The sequence below is a fragment of the Mesocricetus auratus genome, unplaced genomic scaffold, assembly GCF_017639785.1.
Source record: "Mesocricetus auratus isolate SY011 unplaced genomic scaffold, BCM_Maur_2.0 Super-Scaffold_100691, whole genome shotgun sequence".
NCBI classification, from domain to species: domain Eukaryota; kingdom Metazoa; phylum Chordata; class Mammalia; order Rodentia; family Cricetidae; genus Mesocricetus; species Mesocricetus auratus.
The window spans coordinates 46,580,890-46,601,470 of record NW_024429267.1 but is presented as its reverse complement, the minus strand read 5'-3'; the positions used below and the strand labels follow the sequence as shown (position 1 = coordinate 46,601,470).

General features: G+C 46.6%; 2 protein-coding genes across 5 annotated transcripts in view; both read right to left on the bottom strand.

Moving 5' to 3' along the window:
- Qrich1 (glutamine rich 1) overlaps nucleotides 1-10,387 on the bottom strand; it is a 37,976-nt gene extending 27,589 nt beyond the window's left edge. The window contains exons 1-2 of one of the 4 annotated variants that reach the window (XM_040740303.1): nucleotides 10,221-10,387; nucleotides 8,700-8,759 (exon numbers count right to left, since the gene is read on the bottom strand). The gene's annotated coding sequence lies outside the window, so the exon portion shown is untranslated. Of the gene's footprint in view, nucleotides 1-8,699; nucleotides 8,775-9,521; nucleotides 9,796-10,220 lie in introns of those variants that run through there. The other 3 variants (XM_040740304.1, XM_040740302.1, XM_040740305.1) reach the window with 3 other exon arrangements.
- Nucleotides 10,388-11,478: 1,091 nt separating this feature from the next.
- Qars1 (glutaminyl-tRNA synthetase 1) lies at nucleotides 11,479-19,004 on the bottom strand. Its single transcript, XM_005074941.4, has 24 exons — nucleotides 18,844-19,004; nucleotides 18,509-18,656; nucleotides 18,059-18,168; nucleotides 17,829-17,904; nucleotides 17,557-17,621; nucleotides 16,906-16,959; nucleotides 16,708-16,768; nucleotides 16,335-16,406; nucleotides 16,133-16,218; nucleotides 15,914-16,000; nucleotides 14,680-14,779; nucleotides 14,485-14,563; nucleotides 14,295-14,403; nucleotides 14,066-14,196; nucleotides 13,875-13,967; nucleotides 13,441-13,578; nucleotides 13,267-13,354; nucleotides 13,041-13,184; nucleotides 12,835-12,939; nucleotides 12,562-12,654; nucleotides 12,321-12,448; nucleotides 12,161-12,227; nucleotides 11,962-12,087; nucleotides 11,479-11,618 (listed from the first exon to the last, which is right to left on the bottom strand). The coding sequence occupies exons 1-24, from the start codon at nucleotides 18,958-18,960 to the stop codon at nucleotides 11,568-11,570; spliced, it is 2,328 nt and encodes a 775-aa protein (XP_005074998.1). The 5' UTR covers nucleotides 18,961-19,004; the 3' UTR covers nucleotides 11,479-11,567.
- Between the last annotated feature and the right edge of the window lie 1,577 nt (nucleotides 19,005-20,581).

The following is a 20,581-nucleotide window of genomic DNA, read 5'->3' as shown; positions in this document are numbered from 1 at the left end:
GTTTTGTTTTTGGAGACAGAGTTTCTCTGCTGTGGTTTTGGAGGCTGTCCTGGAACTCGCTCTGTAGACCAGGTTGGTCTTGAACTCAGAGATCCGCCTGCCTCTGCCTCCCAAGTGCTGGGATTAAAGGCGTGCGCCACCAACGCCCGGCAGGCAGCCCTATCTTAAGAACAAGAGCAGCCACAGGTGAAAGAGTAACACAAACCAAGAGAAGCTTCTTGCCAAAAAGGGCTCTCAGTTGATCTTAAATGTCTAGAAAAGTGATTTATTCCTCCTGAGCCATCAAGCAATAAACACTAGTCTCTCTTTTACTATTGAGATAGTCTACCTTATGCTATAGAATCATCTACTTTCCTCCAGCTGACTTTAAAACTGTGTTCCACTCCTCTCTAAACAGTTCACATATGACAGATGTATATATAAATTTTATATTTATAATTTAAGGTTTAAGAGGAAGAATTAAAGTCTTCTGGGGCTGGAGAGATGGCTGCTCTTCAGAGAATGCAGGTTCAAATCCCTGCACCCATGTCAGGTAGCTTACAACTGCCTGTAACTCCAGCTTTAGGGGATTCAATGCTGCCTTCTGATCCCTACTGACACTGGCAGACACATATACACATGAATAAAATTAAAAAGATTCTTTCTTCCTGTTACAACTGTAACTCACAACTACAAATTGAACAATCTAGTTGAATATACTAAGAAGTGTACTACTTTTCTCAAATTGTTGGTCCACATCTTGGGAGGAACAGTGAAACCAAAAAGCAGATGGTCTTATGGCTATTAATTTGCTGACATTGTTAATATTTATGTGGAGTGTTCTACATATAATATACAAATTATGCTTCCAAACAAAACGGTCCAATGACAATTCTTTATAATAATGCATATATTGTGAATACTTCTCTCTACAAATACACAACAACATGGGACTGGAGAGACGATACAGCAGTTAGTTAACAGAGGACCTGAATTCAATTTCCACCACCTGTATCAGATGACTTAAAACCAATTTAACTCCAGTTCTCCAGGGGACCTGATGCCCTCTTGTGTTTTCTTTAGGCACCTGTGAACATACATACACATAGAAACATTTAAAAGAAAAAAAACATCTGGGGGCTGGAGAGATGGTTCAGAGGTTAAGAGCACTGACTGCTCTTCCAGAGGTCATGAGTTCAATTCCCAGCAACCACATGGTGGCTCACAACCATCTGTAATGAGATCTGGTGCCCTCTTCTGATGTGTACATGGAGGCAGGGTGTTGTATTAGTAATAAATTAATTAATTTTAAAAAATCTGTTGAGACAGGGTCTCACTATGTAGCCTTGAATGGCATGAAACTCGCTACGTAGAGCAAGCTGAAAATCTGCCTGTCTCTGTATTTCATGTATTGAGATTAAAGGCATACACCACCACACCTGGCCCATAGTTAAAAAAAGAAAAATTGGAGGAGAAAAACAACAAAACAATAGATATGCTCTTATATCCTATAGAAACTCAATTATTTCAAGCCACTACCCTTAGGAGGGTATCTACTTTTCAAGAAATCCATGATGGCCTCTTGTCTTCTGACTGGAACTAGATTTGTAGACTAGGCTAGTCCCAAACTCAGAGACCTGCCTGCCTCTGCCTCCTAAGTGCTAGGATTAAAGGTATGCGCCACCCATGACCGCCCTGAAAATTACTCTTTTGCCCTTCTTACACATCTTTTTGTTTGGTTGGTCTTTTCTTTTCTTTTCTTTCTTTCTTTTTTTTTTTGAATCAGGGTTCCCCTGTGTTGTTCTGGCTGTCCTGGAACTCACTCTGACTGGTCTTGAACTCACAGAGATCCATCTGCCTCTGCCTCCTCCTTGCACTCCCTCCTAGGTGCTGGGATTAAAAAGCGTCCATGCCCAGCTTTGTTAGATTCAAAGCAGGTGGTTTTCAGTGTTAGTGACCCAAATTTACTGACTCACTTGCAAGAACCAGAATGTACCATTCCTGGAATTTCCTTAAGAAGATGTCTCCCATAATAAATACCAAATAGCAGGGCTAGGCATGTTGGTAAAGTATTTGTCTTTCAGGGGTTCAATCTCCAAAATTTCATAAACTGGAAACAGTGGTTCTTAGGTAGGTATAAGACAGGAAAATCAGAAGCACAAGGTCTTCCTCAGCTAAAAAGAAATTTGGGATACAGGAAACCTCGCCTCAAAAATACTCAGTTATCTCACAGTGGTGACGCACACCTTTAGTTCCAGCACTCAGAAAAAGCAGAGGCAGGCAGACCTCTGTGAGTTCCAGGACAACAGAGAAACCCTGTTTTGAAAAACCACACAAACAAAAATTCTCAATATCTCAATATTATAAAGTTCACAATATGTAGGACTCTTATCTAATTACAAACACCCTTCTACTCTAAAGGGGACTAGAGTGAAATTACATAAGAACCTATTAGTATGTCTTCTACAATGCTGAATTACCAGTTTTTCATCCCATTATAAAATAGAATACTCAGATCCCCAATGATATAAAGTTCTAGGCTAATTCCCTACAAGTCAATAAAATCAGAGAACCTAGCAACATATCTTTAATCCCAGCAATCACAGGAGGCAAAAACAGGAGGATCTCTGATCTACAGAGCAAGTTCCAGTACAGCCAGGGCTACACAGAGAAACTACCTTGAAAAAATAAAAATAAAAAAGAATCAAAAGAAGCTAAAACACTTTAACAAATAGATTCAAGGGAGAACTTTATTTTAAAAAATGTTATTACATAGCTGGTCATACCTTTAATCCCAGCACTCCAGAGGTAGACAAAGAAGTAGGCTGATCTACTTCTTTGAGATCAAGGCCAACCTGATCTACACACTGAGTTCCAGGCCAGCCAGGCCTGCTATACAGACAAATCCTGTCTCAAAAAACAACAACAAAAATTACATTTATCTGTGTGTATATCTGCATGTGTGTAGAGGTCAGAGGACAATCCATTGGGTTCTGACCTCTACCATTTGGGTCCTAGGGATTGAACTCAAGGGTTAGGATTCGTGACAAGTGTCTATACCTGCTGAGCAATCCCCGATATAGAACTTAAAATTCTTACTAGAAAAGGTTACCTTGAAAGAACTTTCCAGACCTGTAAATTTTTACAGAAAACACAGCCAATTTTCATTTCTTATCCTTTTAACCTGCAAACTTGAAATATCCATCACACTAGAATACCCCCCCCCAAATCCAAAAGTTCACCAAACTAGCTTCAACCTGGAGTACAAATGCTGCTTTGGAAAACAAAAAGACAAAATCTTATAGCAAAAATTTCCAAGCTGTTTTACACACACATATCTCTTTGTCTCTCTCTCTCTCTCTCCCTCCCTTCCTCCCTCTCTCACAATCTCCCTCCCTCTCTCTCTCTCCCGGAACTCACTATGTAGACCAGACTGGCCAAAGAACTCAGAGATCCATCTGCCCCCTAAATTTTGGGAGTGGGGAGTGCTGGGATTAAAGACAATGCTATCATGCTTGGCTTGCAAAATATTTAAAAGATCTCTCTACCATTAAGTTCAGATAATCATTCACTTGTAATATTGTCTTCTGTGTATTTTATTTTATTTTATTTTTGGTTTACGAGACAGGGTTTCTCTGTATTGTTTTGGAGGCTGTCGGTCCAACCCGTCTCAAACTCAGAGAGATCCGCCTGCCTCTGCCTCCCGAGTGCTGGAATTAAAGGCGTGCGCCACCACCGCCCGGCCTGTGTATTTTATTTTTAAGCGGCTCTGGGAACCAAACATATCTCCTAGGTGTACTTTGAAGCAATACTGTGAGTCAGGTTTAATGGTGCCCACTTTCAATCCCAACACTCGGGAGGCAGAGGCAAGGGGATCTCTTGAGTTCCAGGGATACACAGAGAAATCCTGCCTTAAAAAAACAGAAACAAAAACAAACAAACAAAAAAACCTAACCAAAAAAACTCTTAAGTTTTCAGCGAAATTCCACTGGTCCATCTATATAACCATAATCTTTGTTTGTTTTCTGAGCCTGGGTTTGTCTGTGTAGTCCTGGATGTCCTGGAACTCACTCTATAGATCAGACTGGCCTCAGAGATCACCTCTGCCTTCCGAGTACTAGGATTAAAGGCATGCACCACCACTGACAGACTCCACAACCATTTTTGGAAAATATGTTAACCTAGATTACATAGCAAGTTTGAAGCAAGCCTGGGATACACCAGCCTGGTTAAAAAATTTTTTTTAAATTAAACTAAGAAAAAGGTATGTCAAAAATGAAATGAGGGAGCCAGGAAATGGTGGTGCACACCTCTCTGGAGGTAGAGGCAGGGGGGATCTTTGTGAGTTCAGAGGCCAGCCCGGTCTACAGAGCAAGAAACCCTGTCTCGAAATGCAAACAAACAAACAAACCCAAAAAAGGAATGAGGGAGTTGTTTCTTGCCCCAATGCCACATATAATTTTGAAAATATTTCATGACACAGAAGCGTAATTAGATGTGTAAATACAAAACAAAACTAAAAGATAGCTAATACAATTTATATACTAGGAGAAAAAGTCAAAATATCATAATACTATCAATTAGATGATACATGTAAGTTTCTTTTTATGTAATGCTCTACTTTACAAGTTGCATTAACAAGCAACATACTTAACAAGTCAGCATTCACCCACCCCCAAGGTTATACTGCAACAGTGAGACAGAAACAATTCTTTTTTTAGTATGCTTTTCCCTAAAAATCTTCAACTCTTACTAACAAAATCATCAAACAACAAAATTTACATAATGAAGAGCATTAACATCTTCAAGGTTTTGCTTACAACACACAAAGGCTGAACCTCCATAATAGATAAACTACCCACTACAAAAGACTCCTAATTAGTGCCAAGACAAAGCCAAGGTGAAAAGCAGCAGAGAAACTGTAAGACTTCTAAAAACCACCAAGGCGTGGAAATACATTGAGTACCCCCAGTATCTGCAATCAGGTGAGATTAACAATGAAAAAAGAGAAAACACAGTAGCTCCTAATAGGTAGCAACTGTAAACAGCTGCTTTGAAGAACAATAAAGACAAACCAGCTCCCACCAAGAGATCCAAGGCACTCACTTTCTCTATGCTAGTTATTTGCCTTACTCAATTTAGTAGAGCTATTATTAACAGGGTGCCTGACCAAAGTTTAATATACAAGTTATTATTTCATTACTAGAGCACAATGGTACTCACGGAAATGATTACTCAAAAACATTTCCAAGGGTATTTTCCCTAATTCATTTCTTTTTTTTCCATTTATTTATTAAGAGATGATTCTAGCCAGGAGGTGGTGGTGCAGGCCTTTAATTCCAGCACACCAAAGGCAGACAAAGATGGATCTATAAGTTCGAGGCCAGCCTGGTCTACAGAGAGTTCCAGGACAGCCAAGGTTATTAGACAAAGAACTCCCGTCTCAAACCAAGAAATAAAACGAGATAATTCTATTACTCTCCAAACTCACCCCTTCTTGAGCCATTTATTTCTGCCTTTTAGGATTTGTCTGTTGGATTAGTCAGTACAGCAGTAAGGGGGGAAGTGTATAACAAGGACTTCAAGCCACAACTGACTGCAACAATCAAGATAACTTGCTACCTTTGGATTAGCCGAGTTTTTTGAGGTTCTGAAATTCTGAGGGAAGACAGCCCAAGTTGCCTCAGTCTTGCCTCTTTCCTGAGCCCCAAACCTTTTTCAAGGTAACTACTCTGACAATGTGGTTCCTCACAGCTTAGTCTGATTTATTTTATTTTATTTTATTTTTTTTTTGGTTTTTCGAGACGGTTTCTCTGTGGCTTTGGAGGCTGTCCTGGAACTCGCTCTGTAGACCAGGCTGGTCTCGAACTCACAGAGATCCGCCTGCCTCTGCCTCCCGAGTGCTGGGATTAAAGGCGTGCGCCACCAACGCCCGGCTGCTTAGTCTGATTTAAAAATTACATTTTCACATTAAAAAAAAGACTAATTTTCATATGTCAGTTCTACCTGTTCTAAATAAGGTAAAGAATTAACTGTCAAAGAAGCACAGTGGAAAACCTACTTCTATTCTTATAGATACTAACCCACTACAAACTCTGTCAAAGAAACCATTGCTGGGGCCACTCATCCATCCCACGCCTTTACTGAGAAATGACATATTTAAGGGTATTTCCATATTTTTAAACAACACACACTTCCAAGAATTTAAAATCCATATTTTTATCAAATACTGATGGGTTGTAAATTGGTACAAGCACCAACACTGACTAGTAAAGTTGAAAATACCCCTTCCATTAAAATCCCAGCACCCACATGGTGGCTCATAACTGCCTGTAATTCCAGTTTCGGGGACCCAACAACTTCACATAGACATACATGCAGGCAAAACATGAATGCACATGAAATAAAAATAAATCATCTTTAAAAAACAAAACAAAACAAAAAAACCCAAGCAGCCCTAGTCTTAAATGTATACGACAACCAAATACACACAAATGCTCATAGTAGCACTAATATCTATAAACTTGAAGCAATTTTGATGTTTGCCAGTATGGGATAGAAAATTATGGAGTATCAACAAAACAATACAGAAATGGACATCAACTACTAGAGTTGCACACACAAAACAATAATAAAGTAAACTCAGGAGGCAGAGACAGGTGCATCTCTGTAAATTCATAGCCAGCCTCGTCTACATGGTGAATTCAAGAACAGTCAGAGTACACAGTGATACCCTGTCTTGAAAATAATTATAATCATAAAACAGGATTGCACGTGTATATACAGATTAAAAAACAAAACAAAACATGCATTTCAGGATACAAAGGTAGTAAATATATATAAAAAAAAAAAACAAGATTATCAAGCTGAAGAGATGGTTTAACAGTAGCTAAGCACATTGGCTGCTCTTCCAGAAGCCCTGGGTTTGATTCCTGGCACCCCTAAACAGCTCATAACTGTCTCTAACTCCAGTCCCAGGGGATCCAACACCCTACCCTATTCTGGTTCTGAGGACACTGCATGTACATAGTGCACAGACATATATGCAGACAAAACACCCACACATTTTTAAAAAATGAGATTGAGTTTAGCTGTCTCCAGATAGATGCTATGAGGAAGAATGGATACAGGGATGCTGGCATTCTATTTCTTAGATGTAGTTACACTAATCTGATCTGTAAACTGCATAAAAGGGAGGGTGTTTTAGTGTGCTTGGCTAGCATGTACAAAGCCCAGGGTTTGATCTCCAACCCACATGGAATGGGTTTGGTGTCAACATACTTATTATAATCCCAGCACCTGGGAGGCAGAGACAAGAGTATCAGAAGGTCAAGATCATGTTCCACAGCAACAGGCCAGCCCCAAATTCCTAAAACCGTCTCAAAGAGAAAAAGATCAGCTTTCTAAGTGGGTCCAAAGAACCATTCCTTTCCCCTTTGAAGAAAGCAAAAATGTACATCTTTTTCTTCATGCAGTCAAGTCAGTTTAATAAGACAAACCACAGCCCAGAGATGTAGTTTAGTGGTGAACTGCATGCTTAGCATGTGCAAGACTATCGGTTCAAGCCCCTGCACCAAATAACAAAAACAGACAAAAGCCTACTAAAAACAGAAATCACAATCAAGTATTATAGGTAAAATATTGGCACTTAGAGGTCTTACACCTGGGACCAAAAGCAGGAGGGCAAACAAAAGGTAATACCTCATTCTAAGGACAACTCAGAAACATAGTCACAGATAGAGCGCGGCCATTTAAAAAGCAGAGAAGAAGCATAACATATCAGGTAGAAACCACTATTGACTAAACACATGCAAGCTTACAGAAGACACCCTTGATTTTGAGGCTGCTGTTAAAGAGAACAGCCACACCCAAAATCCCTAACTAGGCTTTGATTTGTGTTGGGTTTTTTTTTCCAAGTTAACTCAAATTCACAGCAGAATTCAACCCCTTTTTGAGCTTTTGTTTGGAGACACAACATCAACATAAGCTTTTGCAAGGAGATACAAAACTGTTTAGGTTCTTGGAGAAGTAGAAAAGTTTATCCCAGAGGACTAAAAGGCATCTACCAGGTAAATAATAGTTGATGGAAACATTGCTTTAAAAAAGATAATCCAGAATAAGCAAGCTTAAAAGGTACAAAAAGTTTAAGCACATCCTCAATAAATCACAGGTTTTTTTAACAACAACAACAAAAAAAAAAAACCATTTAGGGGGCTGGAGAGACGACTCAGTGGTTAAGAGCACTCATTGCTCTTCCTAAGGTCCTGAGTTCAATTCCCAGCAACCACATAGCAGCTCACAACTGTCTGACACCCTCTTCTGGTGTGCAGATGTACTTGCAGACAAAGCATGTCTTTAGTCCCAACACTCAGGAGGCAGAGGCAGGCAAATCGCTGAGTTACAGGCCAGCCTGGTCTATAAAGTGAGTTCCAAGACAGTCAAGAATACACAGAGAAACCCTGTCTCAAAAAAGGAAAAAGAAATTAGGTTTTTAGTTGATGCTTTGTAATGTTAACCCTGTAGCCCTGCATGTTCCATTGACTTAAGGGACCACTGTCCAAGCAACAGTTTCCCACATCTGCAGTTCTCTAGTAGCTAGCGGATTCTAGCAGACAACACCAAGAATGAAGGACAGGATTTGTAACGTTGCTGTATTACCAAGGGAGGAGGGGGTAACGGACTGCACACATACTTCCAGCATATGAATGATTTTAACTCACCAGTCATCATGTTGCATGTATGTCTGCTGCTTGTCCTGAGTTCTTAAGACTTCTAACATTCTGAAGAAGATAGAACAAAGAAGTTCCTTCCATCCTCAGCCTCTTTTTAAGTTTAAACTTTGTTCTTAAAAAAATACAGTGTATTAAAAAAAACATTACTATCAAACTTGATTCCTATTACTCCTTTTAGCTTGCTTTTCCTAAACTTTAACAGACCAAAACTGTATAATAAACTAGTAGATGTTTTGTGTTAGAAAAAAGGTGCATATTTCTCCTTCACAAACCTAGAGTTTCCTTGACAACAGATCACAGTGCTGGGACAAAAAAAAAGAAAGAAAAAAAAGCTGAGGAGTTAGGTCACTTGGTTTTTATAGTGACACGGGTAGACTTTAGAAATTTCTGCGGGATACTTTAGAAATTGGAAAAAAAAAGGCAAATCATTGATCAAGTTTATCAATAAGGCTGGCCCTTATTCGGAACAGAAAAAGCAAGCCCCTCCCACCCAGGCGCGGGGGTTGGGGGGTGGGGGCGCAGCACTTAAGGGTTTAAAGCGGAATTTTAAAGCTCGGAGAGTTTGGTACCACACACATTAGCAGGTCTCTTTACAGAGAGCACAGGGGTGACGTGTATCAACTGCGCTTATGGACGAATCGGTTTCTGATGGAAGAAAAGCAGGTACTACGAGGGGCCTGGTAACGTTAGCCTTCTCTCCTAGGCACAAAGCACCGGTACAAGGCGAAAAAAGCCAAGGGGACCCAATGCCGTCTCTGGCCAATAGGACTCGGTTTCCGAAGCAGGGTAGCACCCTCCCCGAGCACCCACCCAGTACACGGGCCTGGCTTAAATAACAGCATTCTTCAGTTAGTACGAGCAATCTTGTCTGCCTCACAGAGGAGCGGAGCCGCAAGCCAGACAGCAAAGCCGCTAGATGTCTCTGCAGACCTAGGCCACCGCTGCCCCGGACGTCACCAGAGCAGGAAGGGCCCAACCCTCCACGTTCCCCACGCAGTAGGTCGGTCGTCCGCCGGGCTGCCGGCCCTCGGTTCAAAAAGGGGCGTCCTGCGCGCACTCGGGACAGCACGACCGACCAACCAACAGCAGGGCGCGCGCCGCAACACCGGGGGGGGGGGGGGTCGCGAAGAGGCGCGCGCCCCGGAAGCCGCTCTAGCCCATGGGCCACAGCTGAGGAGTCAGCGGGAGCGCGCACGTCGAGCGGCTCCGCGCAACGGGAGGACCGCACAGCGCGCGCGTTACCGCGAGCAAAAAAAAAACATGCTCGTGCGCGCGCCCGCCACCGCGCGCGCCCGCGCGCCGCGCCCACCCAGGTCCCGGGCTCGCCCCTCCCCCACCCGCGGGGCGGAGGCACGCGAGCCGAGGGACGCTCTCCGTTCCGAAGCCGCCCCGAGGTCGCCTGGGCCCAGCGGCAGCGGCCCGCCCGCCCCCGCCCGCCGTTGTGTGGAGTGGGCCTGCTGCCCCAGGCCCACAGCCTTCCCGCATCCCCGCCCCCCCCAGAGCCCTCACCCGGCGACGCCACCGCCGCCGCTGCCTCCGCTCTACCCGCCGGCCCCGCTTCACCGCCCGGGGCCTCGGTTCTGCCGTTGCTGCTCCAAGACCGACAGGATTTTCTCCTCACAGCTCCCTGGGCGCCATCTTACATTCAACCCTCACAACCAATGGGAGCCGAGTGCCCCTCTCGCGAGAATCTAGGCATCGGATCCCGCGAGAGTTGCCGGTCGGACTTAAAGGGAACGCTTCTGCCTGAGAGGGAGGCTGAGGGAACTGAGCGAGCATCCCTGAGGGTGGAAAGGAGCGCCACGCCCAGGGACGCCCCTCCATGGCGGGGAGGGGCTTAGGCCCGGGGTTCAGTGCCCAGGGGTTATTTTGCTCCTGCCCGGGGTCTGGAAGCGTGCTTCGTGAACACACCTCAGACGTCGCGCCCGCGCCTCCCCTGCTTGCACGGCTCCTCGCGAGGCGTGGCCCGGCCTGCCTCGGCCTCGTGGTTAAGGTGGCCCCCAAACCGCGAAGCTGGGCCCCGGTTTAACGTTGTGCCACGACCGAGAGATGCTCGGGCTTGCCGCTACTCTGGGGAAAACAGCTTCTGGAATGCTCGCCGTCAGCTCCCATCTGAGATCAGCCTAGCAGTCAGCTCCACCTTAAAGCGGGCCTCGGGCAGCCTCGTGTTTGTACACAGGGAAAATGTGGAAGGGTTTAAAGCTGCAGGCACTCACCTACAGCCTCACCGGCAGCCGGGCAACCTAGAGAGCAGCCAGCCTGCCGCTGGTCCTTTCTGCCTTCTGCACTTGTTTTGACCCGGCCAACTGCACCTAACACTCCCCGGAAGTCATTTTCTGAGGTGGGGTCCAACCTAAAGTGCAGCTCGGTCAGGGACCTCCCTCAGCCCTGCATAGGCATCAGGGAGACCCGGGTTTCTAAACTTAAAGGCCACAGCAGCATTTGTGCTTTATCTCACTGCTCGAGCCCCAGCTGGCTTTTTCTCAATGCTCATACTGCGGGTCATGCCTCTCCTGATCTGCCTGGCCCCAGACACAAACCTAACCCTCCTTAGGGCTGCTAACTGCGGAGTGGCCTCGCTGCAGCCCTCAGGCCTAGCATACTAAGTGCAGCCCTGCACCTGCCTTGAGAACCAAGCAGTGCACTGGTGTCTGTCACTACCTCGTCCTCTGTTCTGGGGAGGCCCATTCCCATTCCCATGACCACCAGCTCACAGCAAGACTCCCCGGTCCTCACACTAGAAAGGCAAACAGCACACGGACTCCACTGAGATTTAGTTACGCTTTATTGAAATGGAGTATGGGGTGGTGAGGGTACCCCAGCCTCCAGGATGAGGTAGGTCCACATGTTTTCAGGTCACACCTTTCCTGGATCTTCCTTCAGTGTAACAGTTCGGTTGAAGACAAGCTGAAAGGCAAGACAAGCTGAAAGGCAACAGCCCAGAACCAGGCCCCTCACTGTCCCTCCCACCCATCAGCAAAGAGGTGATGTGTCAAGGGACACAACACTAACACTGGATAAGGGACTAGACTGTACCGTGCCTTAGTTTCACGAGGGCTATAACAATGCACACATGCTACTTCCAAGAATAAAGGTTAGGGCCCTATAAAATTCTGTGCCAGTTCCCTCAAAAGTAACACATGGATACCCTCCCTTAGCTGGAGAAAGCTCCAGGGATAAGGAGTTCACTAGAGTGCACAGCTGCCACCATCGGTACTGCAGAAAGGTGTAGGTGGATAAAGTTAAGCACCTGTCCTGGTTGGCTATCAGGATCTACAGAGAAGTATCCAAGGCGCTCAAACTGAAACTTGTCAAAGGACTTTGCCAAAGTCACAGAGCAGTCCACTAATGCTCCTTCCACCACGTGTAGCGATGCCTGCAGACAGAAAATTCAAGTAGCTATACAGCTCAGAGGGCCACCACCCCCAACTCATACTCCATGAGCCTACCGGGTTCAGGTCACTTAAGAATCCGCCAGGCACTTCAACAGGGTCTTCAGGGTTCTTATGTTGGAATCTGTGGCCAGAATGGGAATCAGACCCCAGCTGGAGAACCACAGCATGCAATTCCCACCTTGTGACTGCCCCAATGCCAGTGATGTTCACTCACAGTCGCTCATAGAGGCGAATCTCACACACCAGAGGTTGTGACACCCAGTGAATGAAGGCCTTGGGCTTCTCTCCAGAATCAGCTCTTCTACAGGTCACCTCCAAGCATTCCACACAGCCACTAGAGCCCTAGAAGTAAGGAAGACGTAATCAGACCAGGGAAGCAACACTATAGACTGCTGTCTCCACACAAATCTTGGCCCTAGCAGGCACTGTCTGGAAAGATTGCAGCTGCCCCTCACCTTGACAACACGCTGCAGCTCAATGACATAGCCAGTATGTCTCAGGCCCACAGGCTGGCCCCAGGCCAGGCGCTTATAGCCTGGTTCTGACTCCTGGAAAAAGGAAGCATAGAAATGTTAGAAGCTATAAACATCATGCAAGTACAAGGCTTCTCCCAATCCCAGGTCTGTTAGGGATTGGTTCATGGTAGAGCAGGAAGGCGATGGACTTCCAGAAGAGATGAGGATACTAAAAGAGCCCCAACACACACATAGTAGTAAACCCCTATTTACCTCCTTGAAGTCAGTTCTCTCAATGAAGACAGTGGAAGCAAAAGGAACCTGGTGGAAGCCCTTGGTCTCATCAGCTGGGAAGTTTGGCACTTGGATGTCCAAGGGCTATGGCAGGATACAAGTACCTGAGTCATCCCAAATACGAGGACTCCCATGCCCAGGCATTTCCACGCCCATGCAGTCACGCACACACCGGGTAGGCCCACCTTGGGAGCAGGGAAGTTAGTGATGACGACTTTCAGTGGCTCTAGCACAGCCATGGCTCGTGGAGCTGTGTCATTCAGTACATCACGCACACAGGCTTCCAGAAGATGTGGTTCCATTGTGGTCTGTGCCACCGTCACCCCCACCTGCCAGGAAAACTCAGCAGTCATAGCCACAACCACAAAGGCACACTTACTGTGTCTACCCACTCAGTCCACTGGATTATACCCGAGCACAGAAGTTGTTGATGGCCTCAGGTGGAAAACCCCGTCGTCGCAGGGCTGTAAGTGTGAAGAGTCGTGGATCATCCCAGTCCCTATGAATAAGAGGACAGTCAGAAGACCTTAAACAGCACAGGTCACTAGCACTACAGCCTCTGGTGAACCCAAGGTCCACACCTACCGAACAGCACCAGCTGCTACAAGCTGGAGAATCTTCCGCTTTGAGACAACAGCGTAGTGCAAGTTGAGACGGCCATATTCCCACTGAACAGGGCAATAGACATCCAGCGCATTACATAACCAAAAGTAGGAAGACCGTCTAGGATGGAAAAGCAGGGTTAGAACTAGCCACCTGTGTGGTCAGGAAGAGACCATGGAAAAGGCACGAGAGGCCAGTGAGAGTGCCCAGCGGGTAAAGACCCTGAATGCCATGTTTGAAGAACCCAGTTGCATCCCTGGAATCTACTTAGTGGAAGGAGAGAACTGACTCACACAAGTTGTTCTCTGATCAGAGCGCACAGGCTGTGGCACCCACACACCCACTCACATGCATATGCACACTCTAAACAAAAGAGAGACCCCGACCCTGCCCTCCCATAACCTCAGCCTCCTCACCGAGCCTGGAACTCCTTGGTACACAGTGAGTGGGTGATGTGCTCAATGGAGTCACAAAGACAGTGTGTATAGTCGTAGGTGGGATAGATGCACCTGTGGAACATAGGCAGTAGACCCCAGCGAGTCCCTCCGCCCTATCCCGCTGGCTACTGCCCTATCCACAGGCTCACCACCCCCATGCCAATGTGTACCATTTGTCCCCTGTGCGATGGTGTGGAGTATACTTGACTCGATAGGCCACAGGGTCCATCTTGCCATCCTCCATCACCAACTTCATCCGAAGTGTGGCCTCACCCTCTGCAAATTTGCCTTTGCACATTGCCTAAGGAGAACAGGAACTCAGGCTACCTCTAAACACAGGAGCATCTCATCCTTAGCACACTGGCCTTCCCAAACCAAGCTGCTGTTGTGGGACGCCACCTCAAACAGCAGCAGTGATTCCTCAATAGGCCGTTCCCTCCATGGTGAAGGTAAAGAGTTGTGGCCTTTGAGCTCCTCCACTCTCTGGTGACACACATAAGCTTGACCCCTGTGAAAAAGGGACATGAATGTGCAGGTGGCCCATGACCTGGTCAATTTACTTGGCTCAACATTATGGGCCTCGCCTCACCTGTGGATGAGTTCCACAGCCCAAGCATACAGCTGGTCAAAATAGTCAGAGGCATACGTCACTTTGTAAGGTGTGTAACCTGGAGCAGCAGAGACATGGTATGAACAGCCAGCAAGAGACAGTGACAGGCAAAGCCATGGCCCACAAAGAAGTCCACTCCCCACCAGCCCTGCCCAGGCCTCAACCAGTCCATACCCAGCCAGGTCACCATGTCATAAATAGCAGTGAAGAATTTTGCTTCTTCCTTCTCAGGGTTGGTGTCATCAAAGCGCAGAAAACAGATACCATTGTTGGCCTAGAAGAGTTGGAGCATCTGTGAGCTCCCACATAGCCATCAGCCCCTACAGTCCACATCATCAAACTCAGACATTCTCATAGCTCGAGCTTATCAAAATATAAAATACAGCCAGGGAGATAGTTTAGCGGACAAAAGCAGTTGCTACACAATCCTTAGGACCCGAGTTTGATCTGAAAAATCATGATGGGAAGAACCAAGTCGCAGTCTTTGCTTTGCAATAGAAAGAGTGTGCATAAGTGCATGCACAAGTGCAGGTATGTGTACACACATACACAATTGATTTTTCTCAGACAGGGTTTCTCTGTGTAACAGCCCTGACTGTCCCAGAACTCGCTTTTAGACCAGGCTGGCCTCAAACCCAGAGGTCCGCCTGTCTCTGACTCCTGAGTGCTGGAATTAAAGATGTGTGCCACCACCTCCCAGCCTGAAGAATTTTTTTTTTATTTTATTTTTTTGTAGACAAGGCTGGCCTCAAACTCATAGAGATTTGCCTGCCTCTGTCTCCCCAGTGCAGGAATTAAAGGCGTGTACCACCAACACCTGGACGAAGAATATTTTTTAATTAGTGTCTTCTTTTGATGATCACTAAAAATTTAAAAAGTTAATTAAAAGGAATTCAAAAAATTCTCCCATCATCCAAAGGGCACAGTGATACACGACTTTAATTCCAGCACTTGAGAAGCAGAGGCAGGTGAATATGATTTCAAAGACATCTAGAGCCACATAGTAAAACCCTATCTTTTTTTTTGTAAAGATTTATTTATTTATTATGTATACAATATTCTGCCTGCATATATGTCCACAGGCCAGAAGAGGACACCAGATCTCATTACAGATGGTTGTGAGCCACCAATTGGTTGCTGGGAATTGAACTCAGGACTTCTGGAAGAGCAGTCAGTGCTCTTAACCTCTGAGCCATCTCTCCAGCCTGTAAAAACCCTATCTAAAGAACTATTTTAGTTTTTTTCCCAATGAACCCAGCATTTCCTGAGGATACCTGTTACATATGATTTCCCTCTATGGCCTCTGTCATCAGCTACAAAAGGCAAGACAGAGATAGCTTTCTGGAACACAGTAGTAGAAGTAGCCAGCAGTCATACTACTTGCCAGGGGATATAGACACACAATTACCTTGGCATAACCAAAGTTGAAATTGATGGCTTTGGCATGTCCAATATGCAGGATTCCATTGGGCTCTGGGGGGAACCGGGTACGTACCTGAGTGAAGGGAACAGAAATTAGAGCTCAGATCACCCTGCAGAAACAGACGCCCCCTCCTAGGGAGCTCACCACAGAGTAGAGGCAGCTTGGGACTCAAGTCAGCGTTTGCCTGGCCACATCCCTACACACCTGTCCCCCAGTGATCTCTAGGTGTTGTTTCAGAAGATCCATCGTATGTGGAGTGGTCACATAGCCTGGAGTCTTATAGTTTTCACCTGCCAGGATCAGAACAAATCTGATGACCAGGCTGTCGGCCAAGGATCCTGACTCTACAGGACTAGCTATAATGCTAATCACCAGCCCACCCCAGAGTTTCAAGGTACCTCCTTACCTGGTTTATGGAACTTAAGGGCCTCCCCCCGGAGCTGCTCCATTAGAGACAGGGTCTGGCCAGCAACCTCACCTAAAGGGAAGAAATCAAGAACCTTGCCTACTAGATATAACTACCATACCCAACTCAGGTAAACAGCCATGGCTTCTATCAATATCCTGAAACCAGATCTGAGCAGGCGCCTCGTCTCCAATTCCCAGAGACAGAAACCATAGAGCCAAACTCCTCAGGTCTCTAATGCCAGTCTCTGGGCAAAGGGAACAAAGGAAACTCCAGGAATCTTGAGAAAAAGAGAGAGGGCCTGACAGGCCTGTGCCGTAAGGTCCTTCAGACAGTGTCCACAAGTCAGAGCTGAGCACCGCAGGCTTCTTACCATTCTCCACCACATCTTTTGCGGTCTTCCGGTCCGTGTCTTCCAGCCGAGCCTTTGCCGCCTAAGGGAAGAATAGGAATTGGCCAGACTCTATCTGGACAAGATCTGCTGATGAAATGGGCTCAAGCACTCCCTTCTGCAGCCACAAGTCTCACTGTTTCTACTTCAGCCCCAGATCCTGAGCAGTGCCTAGCTCACCTTGGGCTTCTTCTCCAGATCAGCTTCCATCTTGGGACCCAGAAGGTGGAGGACCTGAGCAGACAGCAGAGTAAAGTGTAGCCAGAAGGGGCCTCTCTCAAGAATCTCCTGATGGAGTCCTTCCCACAGAATCAAGGGCTTCCTGGCCTCTCTGCCAGCACCATCACAAGAGCCTATATACTATATAACCCATCCTACCTCCCTATCTCCTCAAGGTGTTTCTTTTGTTGTTATTTGAGATGGGACCTCATTATGTAGCCTTGGCTGGCATCAGTATGTAGACCAGGCTGTCCTTGAACTCATAAAGACCCGCCTGCCTCTGCCCATGAGGCTTCTTCATGTGGTCCTACTAGTCTTGAATGCTTTTTCCTTTCTGAAGACTTATCCTGGGCCCAGGTGTCAAATGTTACCATTTACAGAGGAACAATGTGGGCCCAGCCTCAAGACAAACAGTCTACCTCAGTCGTCGTCCTCTTGTGATTCTTTGCCAGCGTATCCAGGGGAAGGCCACATCACCCATTTGTGGGATGAGGAAACAGCTTCACAGAAAGTGAGTTATGCTAACTCAGAGGCCCAACACAGACACTACCCCCTCCACACTGCCTCCGCTACCCTCAGTGGATTCCAGCTTCCGCTTAGAGAGGTACCCACCTGCATATCCACTTCGTGCTTGATCATTTTGCCGTCAGCCCACTTGAGTGCAGCCCGAGCTTCTCCTAAGGGTATGGGCACAAGAAGCTGCAGGGGGCAAAGGGTTCTTCCCTCCCCCTCAAGGAGGTTCTAGCTAACACAGGGATCAGAACCAACACTTAAGGTGTCCTCTGCTCCTCCTCTTACCTCCCTTTCATATATGCCCCAAACAGAAGACACGTTGACCAGAATGGTCAACCTGTAAGAAACTCCCTGCCTTAGATCCTACTCACCCATCAACAGCCCCATGTTGAAATGGTACCGTTCCACCAGGAGCTGAGAACGATGCCTATTTATGGTGGCCTCCACCTGCAGAAAGCCAACCATATGGTTCAGGAATGACTCTCTTCAGAAACATTCTAGAGACCCACACTCTTGCTCTAGGTCTGGGTAGAGAAGTAACAGCACTCTTTTCCAGGGGCCAGAACCAGGAGACATCTGAAGCCTGGGGCAAAGGACTTACAGCTTCCTCAATCTGTTCTGGTGTCACCACCACACCCACACCACATTCCTGCTCGAAGTCCTCAGCATCAATGGGATCCAGGGGATGACTCCGCACATATTCGAGAGCAGCTGAAAAAGGAAAGGCAATTGGACATCGCAGCTACGAGTGACAAGTGGATAGATAGGGCCTTCATGCCATGAAACTTCAATTATTTTGGCTACTTGGGTGCTTAAGAGGTTAAGTCCTGGGACCACGGTAAAGAGCCGAGGCCACAGGGAAGAGGCATGTGCTCTGAAGCAGGCCTCTCGCTGTGATAACTCTCCTATGGATACTAGGTCTCTCCCTCCATGCCCCAGTGCCTGTCCAGAACCTGATGTCCGGAAAGCAACTTGACAGAAGAAGCAAACAGGAGTCTTGGCAGAAGGGAGGGACCGAAGGTGCAACTGGTAACACAGGTAGGGCTCTCACCGCTCAGCTGGAGCTCAGTGTGGATCTTCTTATTGGCTATATAGCTCACAAGGAAAGATAGACGCCGGGTATCCCTGAGTCGGGAGGCCAAACCATATAGCAGAGTCCCAGTAGCCTTGTCAATGGCAGAGCCCAGTGTCCGCTGTGCCTGGAGTCAGAGGGATCAGGGAAAAAGCCCCAAGCCCAGCGAGTTAGGATGAATCACTTTACTGGGACGCTCAGTTTCCTCGTCCCCCTCGTCCGGGGGAAACCCGGAGCAAACCGAGATCTGGACCCAGTCCCACGTTGCTTTGGAGCACAGGAAGCAGCTGAGGCCACGGGGAAAGGGTAGGCACCTGGGTCGCCGCCTCCCGCAGCTGAGTGCTCAGAGCCGCGTTCTTGAGCGTCTCGCGCGCCTTGTTTTCGCTCAGGCCGAGGCCGGTGAACAGCGCTAGCGAATCCGGAGTAGCCATAGCAGGGGCACCGGAAACCAAAAGAAACTTTAGGCCGCATCTGCACAGCGACCTTCGCTCACTAACCAATCAAAAGAGAAGCCTGGAAGAGAACCAATGGTGGCCTTCCTCAGAGGGAGGGGCGGGGCCCGCCAGCCAGCCAACGCCATTTAAGAGCCGGAGAGCCGTCTGGACCGGCTTTTCCGGGCAGTTGGTTTCCGCCTCTCTTGCTATGGGCAGCTGGCAGGGTGGAGTCCACGCAACTTTAGGAAATCTGCCTCGGGCGTGAGTAGTGAAAGTGTTTAGAAACAAAGCTACAGGAAGACTCAGCCTCGGTTGGCCTCTTCTGTCTCAGCCCTAAGACTCCAACCCCATCCTGTTCTCGGAGAGCAAAAGTGAGTTCCGGTCGCGTTTTTCAACGTCAAAGCTTTTGAATTGTCATGGAAACGTGATAAAAATAAATTCCCTGAATGTCCTGGTCCAGATCTCTGCAGAAAATGTGTAAAATGGCCTATTTGGGACCACATAAACTTAGCATTTTTTTAGGTGCCTACTGGGAGAGGGAAGGGAAGGAAGACCAGGTGTGAGTTCATAGGAAGTTCTGTGATCTCTTGCAAACAAGATCCACCAACATGCTGCAGGCAGCACTGATCGAATCCATTGGGTTACCAAAACAAACAAACAAGTTGAAGTTTGTAGGGATAATAAGAGGGGGGGGGTTGGGGAGTAGGATACATTGTTGCTGGGAGAGGCTGCATACACACCTTAAATACCAGAGGCAGAGGCAGGTGAATTCCATGTGAGTTCAAAGCCAACCAGGGCTACACAGTGAAACTGTCTCAAGAAATAAGAAAACAAAAAGATACAGTTTACATATTTGAAATTGTCAAGGAATAAATAAAAGATAACCTGGGGGCTTGGAGAGATTTCTCCGCAGTTAAGAGGAACACTCACTGCTCTTCAAAAAGACCTGGGTTCCATTCCGTTAAGGGGAACACTCAACTGATCTTCCAAAAGACTTGGGTTTGACTCCTAGCACCCTCAATACTAGCTGTTAACAACCATCTATATCTCTAGTTGCAGGGCATCTAATGCCCTCTTCTGGCCTCCACAGGCACCACACATGCAAGCAAGCAAGTGGTGGACATACATACAGGCAAAATACCTATATACATAATATAAAATTTTAAATGAAAAGAAAACACTAAAAATAAAAGATTCTCTATTTAAAAAAAAAAAGAAAGAAAGAAATCTTGTGTCAGGTCTGGTGACCTGCACCTGTAATCCAAGCTTCCCCTGACAAGTGAGGCTAGGATACTAACTTAGAGGCTAACCTGGGCAATACAAGGAGACCTGTCTCAAAACATAAAGGCTCAGCATGTAGATACAGGCCTGTGCACAAGTCTGACAAACTGAGGGCTAGATAGTGGCATTAGAGAACTGACTCAGAGTACTGCATACACACACACACACACACACACACACACACACACACACACACACACACTTAAAATTTTTAATTGAATTAATAGCACTTAATGGTCTTGTTTCTGTAAGATCAAGGTTTGGGTCCACATGATGGTTCACAACTACCTGTTACTCCAGTTCCAGGATACCTAAGGCCTTCTTCTGGCCTCCTCTG

Coding starts and splice junctions, on each gene's coding strand:
- Qars1 (XM_005074941.4), bottom strand. CDS start 18,960: ATGGCTACTCCGGATTCGCTAGCGCTGTTCACCGGCCTCGGCCTGAGC. Junction 14,197..14,294: donor AATCACTGCTGCTGTTTGAG/GTGGCGTCCCAC, acceptor TGTTCTCCTTAG/GCAATGTGCAAAGGCAAATT. Junction 12,655..12,834: donor AGAGAACTGACTTCAAGGAG/GTAAATAGGGGT, acceptor TCCTTTTTCCAG/GAGTCAGAACCAGGCTATAA.